Below are 14683 nucleotides of genomic sequence, written 5' to 3'. Positions count from 1 at the left end.
GATTCATCCTGGCTCCTGAAGCAATGGTCAGGGAGAATGGGATATAAAAGCCCATTTGTTTTTTTAACCTCTTTGGGATTTACTTTCCAATGACAATCTTAACTTCTTCTTTTTTTTTCACTTTTTCTTTTTTCTAGAACATTTCAGAAGATCTTTGGAACCTACTATCAACTAATGCACATTTTAGATAATTGGTATATAAATGTAATTAAGTTGATACTGGTTAAGATCTCAAATTCTTTTGAGTCCAATTTGACAATCCAAAGTCCAATCCTTTCTGTTAGATCTTAATTCAGTCTGTTAGAGTACAATCACGCTTCATAAAAAGTTCAATAATTTTACGTGTGTCTAATCTATGTCTTTTTTTATTCCATTAATAAAAATGTTTCCATAGAGGCCACCAAAAGTTCCACTCATGGCTGATCTTGATCCTCCATATAGCATTTTATTGCCCCAAATCTACTTACCATTAAATTGGTATAATCCATGCTTCACCATATTACAAAAGAAGTTGATGAGAGCCTACCCAAGGTTTTGCTAGAGTCTATATATTCATTATCTACACAGAAACTCCCAATCTAGTCATTTAGCAGCTTTATGAAAATTTTCCTAATATCAATGTAGCAAAAATGTAGTGGTCCTATGTCACCTTTCAGTGAACAGTTCTGCTTTTTCCAATAGTTCACAACAAATACGTTTCTCAGTGTCTACCTACAAAACTTCATTAACCAATTCTGGAATCCATTCTATAAATGTATTTACAAAAATGTCCATTTTCTCTTTTGTAGAAACCATAATTAATATATCTGCATATTTTTCCAGTGTATCTCTTGGTTGTAGCCATTCCTCAAAGAGGATCACTGACTTTGACTTCTAAGCACTGGAGGTACCAATATGTGCAAATGACAATTGGCTAATGATATATAAAGCCAAAATATTATCCTTACAATGTTAGATTAATCATATAGATAAAGCCAAAAATATTATCCTTACACACATGGCTAGGAAGTCTTGGGAAAAAAACAAATCAAATCAAGATATCTCTTATTAGAAAGAAAGGAAGGAAGGAAAGAAAGTAAGGGAGGGAGAGAAGGAGGAAGAAAGGAAGGAAGGAAGGAAGGAAGAGAGAAAGAAAGAAAGAAAGAAAGAAGAAAGAAAGAAAGAAACAGAAAGAAAGAAAAGAAAAGAAAGAAAAAGAAAGAAAGAAAGGAAGGAAAGAAGGGAGAGAGGAATGAAAAACCTTGGAGGTGCTTGTGATTAAGAGAACCTTATTATTAGCTCTTGTACTAACACGCTAAAAAAAATTCATAGTATAAGGAGAGGGAGTGGTCATATTGCTAAAGAGAAAAATAAGTGAGCAAACAAGATTGTGTAAGTGTTTCTTAAGCAGCATTTTGGGAAACCATTGAGGAGATGGTTCAACTCACTATGCCATCTGGTACATGTCTCTCATCAGAGGAGATGGATGTGTAAGGCTTTTATACCACAATGGCATTTAACAGCAGAGGCACCCAACTAATGTCACTCAACCCTCTGTAATCACCACGAAATCTTCAAATATTGATACACTACAACTTCTGTAGATTATTCTACATGAGAAACTGAAATTACCAACCAATGGGAGCCTTTTGTTACATATGACAGTTAAAATTCTGAATGTAAAGCTATAAACTGGCATCTGGTTCATTTTCATTTTTTGTAGCTTGGATAAAGTGAGTTACTACCTAAGATTCTCATGACCTCATGGTACTTGGAAAACATTACTTCTAAACTTTAGGGCTAGATACAAAATTGCATTGTCATTTGAAAGATTGCCAGAGTACAACCTCTCTTGAGTAATCCTGAAGGCTTCATGTGTTAGGTGCTCAGCAGCTGGTCACCAGCAGAATTCAAGAACTCTGGAGGAAGATAGACTCTGGTTCAAATCCTGTATCTTCCACTTGCTCTTTGGATGAGATATTCCATCTAAATAGACCTCAGTTTTGCCGTTTATAAGATAGGGATATAAATAGTTTCTACCTCATGCTTTTTTTTTTTTTTTTGAGAGTGCAATGAAATAATGTAAATTTGGTGGCACATGTCAAGGATTAAATAATGTTAACTTACATTACTCTGAGACATCTGCTTTCTCATGTGGTTTAATGTAAGAAAAAACTAAACAAGTACCCTTTTGAATGAATCCCCTATACAAACACATTTATCCATAAATTAGCATTTTATTTTATAAGAAAACAATATATTCAAGTGAATAAAAACATTTCTGTTCCAAATAAGTCTAATTCAGAGATTTCAGCCTAAAGAAGGGGGATCCTCATTTTTATATTTCTAATGCTGTTTCACAAATTAGGGCATACACATGAATTCATTTGCCTGACATATGAGCTTGTTAGATTTAAAGGAACACACATCAATTCATTCATAATAATAAGCAGTGTAGCTTTAAGGAAAATATCCCCACCTCATATCATCTAAATAGAATTAGAAACTGGTTATTTCTCAGGAGATAATCTTCAGTACTTACTAAAATATCCTAAAAGTATTCTTTTTTACATGAGGGGATGAAGAGATACTAAATATATGGTGAAGTTTGAAGTAATAACTTTCTCAATTCTGAATCTACACATATATTTTAGACGATAGACATTTCTAACCCTCTCCTTATAGGCAACTCAGTATTTCTTTTGTCTTCTTTTTTTTAACTTCAAAACATGGGATTATTTTAGAATATCTTTTTAAGATTATAGTTAAAAATCTGAATTTTCCCAAGTTTTATAAATCTTTTGATTAAAAATATATATACCAGAGTTTACTTAGACTGCATAAATATATTATGCTATCCTAAACACAATATCAAATCACAAACGACATTTAACTGGCAGAGTTCATTTTATTTTTTCATATGAGAATGAAAGAAATTTGCATAAAAGATCTCCCACACAATCTTCAATTCTCCCTGTGGTTTGCTAATACATTTGCAAATGGCACTGCACCTGCTTTTATACAAACATCTTTGATGCCTAGAGCATCAAATGCATCAGGGCATTGTCAGAGACACAGCTGTGTAACAAATAGCTCAAATGGATATAATGAGATATGCTCCATGATTGATTACCTGACACCGTAGTGAGATATTTCTCAGATGAGAAATCCCTCTTCATGATCAATGCACCTTCCAAACTTGGCCAGTCTGACATACCCTTTGGCCATCTGTCTTGTCTGTATGATTGGTTGGATTTCTCAGACAACTCAGTGAGTACTTGTGCTTAGAAAGAAGTTTGTCTGTACCATCTCCTGATCTATCCATGCTGTGAGGGAAAGTTTGAATATCTGACCTTAAAAATATCAATTTTCCCTCATGCATTTATGAATGAGTAGGTTAAGTCATGACTTCAAGAAATATTTTTTGATTATTGGTTTACTATAAACCCTTTTATTTCCAATTTTTTTACAAACACAATTTTGTGTTTTTATGCACCTTCAAATTCCTGTCCTAACTATGCCAGTTAACTGTATTTTTTTAAGCTGATACTGTATTCTAGAGCAGTATTTGTTGTTGAAATTTGCATTGTTCCAATCCCAGTGGCATCATTAAAAAAAAATTCATGAATATAATTAAGGAAAAATCTTTTTGAATGCTGACAGTTTTATGGACATTAGGCTTGGCATGGTTTATTCAATAGGATAATTATTTTACTGAAGTTGATGTCCTCTCTTCAGTCCTAAAGTAGTGACACGAGGGAGCTCAGAGACACTGACTGAAATAGCAAGGCTCCCACTAATGTGGAAGCAATGTGGGGCTAGTCTAAATTTGGACTGGAGCAACACTTGGTACAGCTTATCCACTTTGGTTGGTACCCAGATTAAATTTCTCTCCTCCTGGGGAGATGTTTCTGAATTTCCCAAGCCCATTTAGTGGCTTTTGTTTTTAATTTTTTTCATTGTATTTTGCCTATGCCATTTTATTTATTTATTTATTATTATTATTATTATTATTATTATTTTTTTGCGGTATGTGGGCCTCTCACTGTTGTGGCCTCTCCCGTTGCGGAGCACAGACTCTGGACACACAGGCTCAACGGCCATGGCTCACGGGCCCAGCCGCTCTGCGGCATGTGGAATCTTCCCGGACCGGGGCACGAACCCGTGTCCCCTGCATCAGCAGGCGGACTCTCAACCACTGCACCACCAGGGAAGCCCACCTATGCCATTTTAATAACACTTGTTATGTCACCTCAACTATGTGTAGCTTTCTCTACCTTTAATTTCAGAACCTTGATTCATCAAGGAATGTGGATTATATAGCTGCATGTTCAATATCTTATACATATGGCATATAGTAAGTGTGACAAGTATATGTTGATTAAATAATAGTAGGATTCTTGAAGTATATGATTTGGAGTTCTCTGCTATAAATAAGAATTTGTTGAACTTTCTAATGTGTTTATGTTTTGAGTCTGATCAGTAGGAGTGCACACATGACATGGCCACTGGGAATAAAAAGACTTGGGGAAAAGACATGCGTGCTTCAGATCATCACCTTGTGATCAAGTCAAGGAAACATGAAATTAACATTGCCCAAAGCAAGAATGATGAAAGTTGAGAAGAAAGGTATTCTGAAATTCATTAAAACAGAACTGGCATTGAATACTTGTAGGCACACCAATAAACTGACATAATTAAATTTATAGAGAGTATGCCTACATTTCTGCTTCCCAGCTTCATGTATACCTAGAGATACCATATTATTGTGATGATATCATCTCCCATGGAACAAATTTTACCCATATGGATTCTAAAATTACAAGTTAAATCTGAAAATATTTATTCCTAAAGCAAGAAACAGAATATTATACATTCAGTTAGAGCAACCTGTGGGGGTGAACAAGGTCTAGAATTAGTGAGTCCAGTGAAAACAGTTTATTCATTAAGTCTATAAACCTATTTATCATTCCAAATACTCCTTCATCATTTCCCATTCTCTATATGCATACTAAGTACTCCCTTTGACTCTGACTTTGCCCAACCCCTTCTCTCCAAGGCAAACTCTACTGCTGGATTCACATATTGAGAATCCATTCCCTGTAAAGCTTTATAGCTATAATTTGACTTCACCTTTTATAAGACTCATTATAACATCAGTTAGGCTTGAGATTCATATAGATGAATTACACAATAACCTCTTATTTTTACCCTACTGGTAACTAAATTATTTTAAATATTTTAAAACAGACCTCTTAATACATATCTTGATTCCATAGCAAATTGTTATACTATAAGGTATAAGTGTCACTGAAAACTCTCAGGGAAAGCCCAATAGGATGATGACTCATCCATTTCTTTCAACAGTGATAATTATTATTAATGTAGCAAGTTTAGTTTACTATAACCATGGCCATACCATTTGTGGGGTTTGATGCTATCCCAGTCCCACACACCACCAGGCAGTGTTTCTTATATCTATAGTCATTCTACTACATAACTTCTGGAGCCCCTATTCTCTGAGCCAGCAATCACCACAGTCTAGTGGAGCAAATTTCTCTACTGATTAGGCTAAGTACCTGCTATCCTCAAATGACTGTTGATGCTCAACTTCCATGCTGCTAATCCCCACCATCATCAGTAAATGAGGAAAGTACAAACCACATGTCCTTCTCAACAATTTATAAGAGAACATGTCCTTCTCAACAGTTTATACTCTACCACAAGACCATGCCCATGGTTTCCTGCAATTTTTGGTTCATATGACTACAATCTCCTCTTCATGGCAATGACTTGTTTGAGGACTCTCATGGTGACTACTCATTAATTCCATTAGCCAATCCCTATTCATCTCATTACACATCTACCTTACATTCCATAATGCTTCATTTCAATATTACCTTGAATTTCATTGCCCTTATGAGTTTTCATCACATCTATCTACCAAAACCCCATATCTGCTGGAATTGAGCTGTCTGCTTTTTCTATGATCCAATACCTAGATAACAGAGCACTAATGAGTAATATCACACAACAGGAAGATAAATTTTAATATAAGTGTGTCATCACTAATCTCTAATTAACCCTCAAAACTTCCAGAAATATAACTATCAACTTAACATCTTCTCTCAGATATATCAAAGGCACCCAGAACTCAAAATTTCCAAACCTAATCTAGTAAAACATCTCCCATAAATCTGTTCTTCTTCTAGTCTTTTTCAGAAAATGGGCCCATGTTTTATCTAAATATGCAAACTATTAAACCCTGCAGTCATCCTTGAAAATCTTCCTTTTCTAAACTTCAACATCAATTCCTCTCAAATACTGGTTGTTATCATGTCCCCAATATCTGTCAGTTTTTCCTCTCACATCTTCCATTATCATATGAGTCCAAGCTAATATCATCTTGCCTCAAATAGGTCTTAAGAAACTTTAAATTTTATATTTATCAGTTTTATTACCTAATTATCATCTGAAAGATTCCTAGACTGTAAGCTCCATCAAACCAGCTTTTATAGTTCATTTTTGCTCACTATTTTATCTGTAGCATGTTGCATTTTTTCTTTGTTTACAGTGAGCAACTGATAAATATTTGCTGAATTAATAGATTAATGGATAAATGAAAACAAGCAAATTTGTAAGTATTATCACAGAGAACATATGCAGGTATAAAGCAAGTATTCACATCTATATCATATAAGAGAAAAACCTGAAGTTCAACAAAAGCTGAGCAAGGAGAACCTATGAATTTGGATTCAAATTTGGGTACTCAGTTTCACTAACTTTAACTCCTGAGTATCTTTCTATTTTAGTACCATGCCTATCAATCTTATGGAATACTTTTTCTTTTCATTTACTTATAATATAGACTCAGAAAAGTATGTCCAATTCTTAATGTAATTATCTCTAAGTATAGAAAATAATTACTGTGGAAGGTATTCTAATCCTTTTAAAAACACACCATTCACTACAAATACTTTCAAAATAAATATTTTCACTTTGTAAATGAAAACATTTATAGAGCCCATACTCCAAAATTAAGATTGACCAAAATATATCCAAAGTAGTCATCATGCAAAAGGAAAAAAAATAGAGCAGAAAATAACAAAAACTTATATTTCTAAACCATCACCATTATTTTCTACCATTTATTGAATGTTTGCCATCTTGCAGACATTGTGCTAAGCAATTTATATGTGCAATAAAATAGGAACTATCATCATCCCTCTTTACAGATAAGAAAATTGAGAATTAGAGCAAACAATCAAATCCAGGAGCCAAATTCAACTTCTGTAAGGTTCCAAAGCTGCACTTAACATTAAATTGCCTTCCCAATAAGTAGTTAAGTCTTTCACTTTGAGCCACTACTTAGTGAAAAATCGACAAAAACATTTTTTACTACTAATAGTACCTGACAGTGAAACATTTCAATTATAATCAGATGGGGAAGGAGAACACTATATACATTATCAAACTTAGTTTTTTCTGGATATTTAAGGAGAAAATTGTTTAGTCTTACCCATGAATTCAATCCCCAAGTGGTCTGCTACACCGAAGTCAGCATATAAGAAAGGAAAACAGAAAAAGAAAAAAAGGTTAGAAAAAAATCCACACAGAAATCAGTGCTTATAAGATTGGCCTTTCAAGGCGAGGACTGTGTCTCAATTGTAACAGCATGTTTACTTGCGAAAGATAATTTAGTTTGCCCACAATTAGGGGTGCTTTGAACACTGATTGGTATTTCCCAGTAGCCTGGAATTTAGATGGGATAATATTGCCAAGTATGCTAAGTATAAATTTAGCCAATAAAAAAGGAAAGAAAGAAAAAAAAGGAAGGGAGGGAGAAAGAAAAAAAAACTTCATATGAAGCATATCTGGAACTAAAGTTATTTTCAGAACTCATGATATTTTATGTAGAATAACTACTTGTTTAACATTAAACTTATTTGAACCTTTATGTTAATAATATGTAGTTAAAGGACTTCTGCATGACAGGCCTTCACCAGGCACTCTTCACTTTCACAAAAAAGAAATGATGTTGGATCTTTTCCCCTTTATTTGTTAGATGAAGAAACTGTGCTTCATTGAGACTAAAAATCTTCCATGAGGAAGACTCAGGGCATAAATCCAGTCTATCTGACCCTTTGGTCCTATGACCGTTAAACTTGATAGCACTTCCTATCAAAAACAAATGGTAGATGTGTCCATGTCTGTTCTATGTTCCTATGGACAGCACACCATTTTGACCACCTAAAGTCTGTGATCAACAGAGGGATAAACTGGGCCCTGCTATATCCAGCCATTCAACTTTGGAGATTTGCTTATTTAAATGGTGCTTTCTTTTAATCAGTCAGTTATTCACTTATTCACTTTTAAAATTCATTGCATTATTTAATGATGATTTCTGTTGTAGTAATGTTTCTTAAATGAGAATAATTGAAACAAAAACAGTATTCCTAAGATCATGTTTATTTCCAAGACTAATTTCTGGGCTCCCTTTTATGACTTCTCTATTTAGGAAAGATTTTCTTTTTAAAAAATATGCATTTAGTTATCTTGAATATTTCAATGCCTTTCTTATTTGTAAATAACTCATCTTTAAATTCTATTGTGGTAAAATATATATAACATAAACCTTGGCATTTTGACAAATTTTAAGTGTACAATTCAGTGGTATTAATTACATTCAAAATGTTGTGTAACCATGACCAATATATTTTCAAAACTTTTCTATCACTCTGAAGAGAAACTCTACCCACTAAGAAATAATTTCCCATTTTCCCCTCCCTGCTCTGTTCCTGGCAACCTCTAAACTACTTTACGTATCTATGAATCTGCCTGTAAATAGTTCATTTTTTAAGTGATTAGGAATTATTTTAATTGAGAAATATCTCATATAAAGAACTATGGTAATGATGTTTTTTAAAAGTAGATGCATTTCTTTCTTTCCATGGCATTTTTTACCTGATTAATATATACTACGATAGCTATCTAGCACAATTTCATAAAAAGACAAGATTTTTGTTCGCAAGTAATTCACAAATCAGTGGGAACCCACAGAGAGAAAGCTTTGAAAATTCTTTGTGATAGTGCTATAATGGAAAATGAGAAAATGTGCATTGGATAGAGTGGCCAAGAATCCATAAAAGCTTGCTCCTGGGAGGAGAAGAATGTGCTTTTTGAATGGAGATTGTAGAAAAGTTGGCTAGACCATGTCTGGGTTCTTGTGTGAAAAAAATCTTCATGATTGTGTGCACTTAGGACACTAGAGAGAGACTAAAGTTGTGGTATTTTAAAGCAGGGATTTGGGTGAGATTACCTATCATGAGACTAAAAGAAAAAAAAAATGATTGGGAATAAAAAAACCTTCTGCCTACAGCCAGAACAGCCATTAGCCCTAGCCTGGTTGAACAAGAACTTTCTAGTGGAATATATAAGATAGATAACCAGCAAGGACCTACTGTATACCACAGGGAACTCTACTCAATATTCTGTGATAACTTATATGAGAAAAGAATCTGAAAAAGAATGAATATATGTATATGTATAACCAAATCACTTTGCTGTACACCTGAAACACAACATTGTAAATCAACTATATTCTGATAAAATTAAAAAATAAAATAAAATTGATGTGGTACAATGGAATATTATTCAGCCTTAAAAAAGAATAATGCCATCTGAAGCAGCATGGATGGACCTAGAAATTATCATACTAAGTGAAATAAGTCAGAAAGAGAAAGACAAATACCATATGATATCACTTATATGTGGAATCTGAAATATGACACAAATGAACTTATTTATGAAACAAAAAGAGACTCACACATAGAAAACAAATTTATGGTTACCAAAGGGGAAACGGACCAAAGAGATACACTAGGAGTCTGGGATTAGCAGGTACAAACTACTACACATAAAATAGATAAACAACAAGCTCCTACTATATAGCACAGGGAACTATATTCAATGTCCTCTAATAAACCATAATGGAAAAGAATATGAAAAAGAATATGTATGTGTATGTATATATATATATATATATATATATATATATATATATATATATATATATATATATAACTGAGTCACTGCTGTATACCAGAAACTAATACAACACTGTTAAATCAACTATACTTCAATGTAAAAAAAAGAACTTTCTAGTAGAACTGAGATGGCTCAGAAATGGCTGGCTGTAGTCTGTTTTGCTGGCAAGTATAACCAATGGTCACTCTTCATTCTTCCCACATCCTTGGTGGGTCCATCTCTATATGAGACAGCGGATATGGGCAATCAGGCTTTGTAAGTCTGGAAATTGCATGAAGAAATGAGTGGCAAGTTTGATAAATTTGAGGGTGATCTAAACACTTTAAACCAGAATGAATTCATAACCAGTAAAAAGAACAGAAATCAGAATTTTAAAATTATTCAAACACTAAACGGTATAAGTAGATGTCTTAAGAGAAAGGAAATCTGTCTACTCTTAACATAGCAGAAAAGTTACATCTAATTATTAGAGTAGTAGTTCTCAGAAATACTGTCAAGCAATATGGCATTATATTCTTAGATTTTATAGAGAAATTATTTACTTTTTATAATAACATTCATGAAGACTGACATTACTGAAACATACAAATAAAAAGTTAGATCTTATTTAAAATTTCCCTCTTTCTTTCTCTCTCTCCCTCTCTCACCACACACACACACACACACACACACACATTTCCATTCTTTTATTAAAATGCTAAACACTGATCATTATTGCAGGTTTAAAGATACTGACAGGATTTGTTAACAGACAAAAGGATTGATGAAAATCCATGAAATTGCATGACAGAAAAGCAATTAATTTTGTCAACTGAGTCACACAGAACAGAAACCACAATACTTCTCATAACCCTTCACTGGCTAATTCTTAAAGCAAACAGCGTTCCTGGGGATATTCAGGTCTGAACGAAAGAGGAAGTGATAAGAGGAATGTGATAAGAATGAATCAATTAATTACTCATTTATTCATTCACTCAACAAACCATGTGCCAAGAACTGTGCAGATACTGGGATGAAGGAGGAGGCAAATAACTTCAAGAAAAACAGTTTGATCTTCCCTATGGCATGTATTAGAATGTATAATTTCCATTTCTTTTATAGTCTGATGAACTTTTCTATGTAAAACTTGCAGTTCTTTGGGAATATTGCACCCCTTGATTATATAGTAGTGGCTAAGATATACTGAGCACTTACTACATGCCAGGAACTGCTTCAAGTATTAACTCACAGAAACTTATAAGATTGTCATGATCCTCATTTTACAGATGAGGAATAGAGGCACACAGAGGTCAACATATTTTCCCAAAACTACACTGTTGATAAGTAGTAGAAACACAACTGAGCCTAAACTTCTCGACTTTCAGGCACCAGTCATTCTCAGGGTTTACTTATGCCCTCCCTATGAAGAAAAAGCTTTTTTTAATTTTTACAAAATCATCAGGTAATAAAACGTTCAGGGAGGAGTTATTTAATCCACTTAAGAGAACAAATTGTTTTCAAGTATCCTCAGGCACTGTAGAAGCACTATTTATTTATTTGCTCACTGTTAGTTTATTGATGAAGTGCCCAATATAAGCTAGGTAGAGGGGGATTCCCTCTCTCCAAGGAACCAAACTGGCAAATCATTAACATCTTTTCATTGGTTCCTAGGGAGATCTCTTCATAACGAGCCTTGCCTAATTGAAGTTACTTGTTTGTACATATAGCAAGGGATATACGGAGTTGTGTCTGAATATGTGCCAGATGTTGAACCAAATAATCTTCAAATTGGCAATACACTTAACAAATGCCAGCAGCTCTGCCTGAAACGTGCTTAAGATTTGAGGGCTATGGAAGTGACCAGGGAGACAAACTTAACATGCTATAAAGTCAAAAATTCTGGGAAATTCAAGGCCCATTTGTTTCCAACATGTCCATAATTTTTTTTTTTTTTGGCCATGCGGCATGTGGGATCTTAGTTCCCCAACCAGGGATCGAACCCATGCCCCCTGCATTGGAAAAGTGGAATCTTAACCACTGGACTGCCAGGGAAGTCCCTCAAAGCTTCTTATTTATATGTTGACAGACAGACAATCAGGGGCTACAAATAGTTCCCTCAATCTGGGCAGAATGAGGAAAAGCAACCAAAAGCAATCCTTGACTTGATTCCAATCTCAGGGAGAGATGAGACAAGTTGTCCAGCCTGTGATGAGGAACACCTGTAATGCAGCACCGGGACGATGCAACATGAATGTGAGTTTCAGTGTCACTCTTATATTAAAAGTAACTGAACAGGTAGTTCTATCATAGAGTAGTTCCAAATGGGATGCTTTAAGCTCTTATTCCAGGGAGTGTGGAAAAACATGTTATATGAAAATATTGTTCTGTGTTTTAAAAAGTTAGAATAGTCGCTTAAAGTTCAACAGGCCTCTCCATTGCAAGAATTCCTAAAGGTCTTCATATGTGTGCCAAGACTCCCCCGGTGGAGTATTTCCCAGCTTGATGTAAGCAACCACCTTGTTATGAAGCCCTCTGTGGTAGTGATCTATCATAGTACCCGTGCTGGGAAATATGTCCCATATAAGTGTGGAGGAAACTAGCTGCTCAACTATAAAATATGTCATTTTATAAATGGTTTCTCTTAATCACTGAACTGAAATCTGTCACTCTGTAGATTCTACCCTCAGATCCATGTCAAATGATTTTTCAGTGGTGACACTTTAGGATGAGGTAGTCCATCACAACTAAGAAGACTAAATTGGATTTATGAAGATGGTAAGCTGGGTCTTGAACATTTGCTGACTCCTGACACCTGTGCTTATAATTCTCTAGTAGTTTCTAGAATCGTTGTAAAGAGATGTAACTGTGTCATGCTTCACCAGTGGGTCATTGTATTTTGCTTGCTCCTGGAGAAGATCATGGACAAGGTGATGAGATGTCACACGTCAAGGCACTGTCATGTATGTCCCAGTTTATTATAACAAGACAGGTAAACTAGGAAAGGCTGGGATAGACTCTAAGGTTTCGGATTAGGAGGGTAAGGGCTGAGGGTGGACCTGGCTGTGATTGCTGAGGGAAGCTACAGTCTAGAAGCAATCCATGGGATCCACAGAATATATACCTTTCAAAAAGATTAACGTGTCATAGGATGGGGGAATAGGGCTCACCACAGGCTCCCAGAGCATATAACTGTTCACCAGAGGGAAGTTACACTTGGCAGTCACTAAGACAACGTGACAACTGGGAGCTGAGAATAGCCAGACGTGAATCTCTCAGGCCTTGGGTCGGTCCTGCAACAGGGAGGGAAGGAGAGCTGGCAAGAGCGTGAGCTCACTCCTGCAGGGTGAGGAAGGAAAGGCCCTTTCCAGGCACTGCATTCCATTCTATCATGTTGTCCTTAAAGGAGAGGGCTATTATCAGATTATCCTTTTTCCAGCTACTTAGTGCAAGAGTTTGGATATGAATGCAGGTTAGATTCTAACCTCCATCCTCCCTCCATTAAATCATGCTACCTTGTTAAACAGGTAATTTTATTTTTATCAGCACACCTATATATTTTATCTTAAAATTTCTACATTAAAAATTTTTTTTAAATTTATTTTTGGCTGTGTTGTGTCTTCATTGTTGTGCATGAGCTTTCTCTAGTTGCAGTGAGCGGGGGCTACTCTTCCTTGTGGTGCATGGGCTTCTCATTGTGGTGACTTCTCTTGTTGTGGACCATGGGCTCTAGGCACGTGGGCTTTAGTAGTTGTGGCACACAGGCTCAGTAGTTGTGGCTCGTGGGCCCTAGAGCACAGGCTCAGTAGTCGTGGCGCACGGGCTTAGTTGATCCACGGCATGTGGGATCTTCCCAGACCAGGGCTCAAACCTGTGTCCCCTGCATTGGCAGGCAGATTCTTAACCACTGTGCCACCAGGGAAGTCCAAAATTTTTACATGTTTATGAATAAAATTTGGACAGTAAAACATCATATTAATGAAAAGAAAATGATATGTTTCTTATTATATTTTTAAACTAATTCCTGTTAAATTTTTATTCTAGTTCTTTCTGGTCTTCTCTCTGTACATGTAAAATAAATTTAAAGTCAATTTTACACAAAATCACCTTGCCTCATGGGCCTAAGTCAGAGGACTCTCTGTGGCTACTTCAGCTCTGTAATCCCAATCCCACTCTTCTATAATATCAGAACTGACAGCTTTTTCTACTGTTGAGAGTAAGTCCTGACATTAATACTGTGACCAGCCTCACACCAGACAGGTCATTAATCATGGAGAAGTAAAACCATTTTTCCAGAAAAGCACATAGCCCCATTCTCCCTTCCACGGGCCTTGTAATGAAACATGACCTCTTAGTTTTTCTTCTCAAAAGCTCTGTTATGGATTCCTCTTGAACAGAGACACTTCTATTTCACATTCCCCTCTCATCCTCTAAATTAAAATATTTGTTTGTATCAAAGGAGGAGAAGCAAGCAGCCATGGAGACTGCCACATGTTCATGCAGTGCAAACTCAAGGTGGGCATTCCGCTCCATGAAATCAAATAACAAATCAGAGTTACAACTGAGGTTTATGAGTGACTCTTTGTTTAGGCTGCTCCTCAAGGATGAATCTTGCCTAAATGGCTTGTAGAATTTTCCAGTGAAAACATCTTAGAACATTAGACTTAAAATGATTTCATGT

The 14683-nt window shown here is 35.4% G+C and overlaps 1 protein-coding gene across 7 annotated transcripts in view; it reads right to left on the bottom strand.

The window, feature by feature from the left end:
* NRG3 (neuregulin 3) overlaps positions 1–14683 on the bottom strand; it is a gene marked incomplete at both ends in the record, with an annotated part of 1082027 nt that overhangs the window by 124837 nt on the left and 942507 nt on the right. For 4 of the 7 annotated variants that reach the window (XM_079713078.1, XM_079713075.1, XM_079713079.1 and 1 more), the window contains one exon: positions 7499–7525. In XM_079713078.1, the coding sequence (XP_079569204.1) occupies positions 7499–7525 (27 nt within the window). The remainder of the gene's footprint in view (positions 1–7498; positions 7526–14683) is intronic. The other 3 variants (XM_079713080.1, XM_079713081.1, XM_079713077.1) reach the window with 1 other exon arrangement.

This window comes from Hyperoodon ampullatus (genome assembly GCF_949752795.1).
Source record: "Hyperoodon ampullatus genome assembly, chromosome: 1".
In the NCBI taxonomy this organism is placed as follows: Eukaryota; Metazoa; Chordata; class Mammalia; order Artiodactyla; family Ziphiidae; genus Hyperoodon; species Hyperoodon ampullatus.
This window is presented reverse-complemented; position numbering and strand designations above follow the sequence as displayed.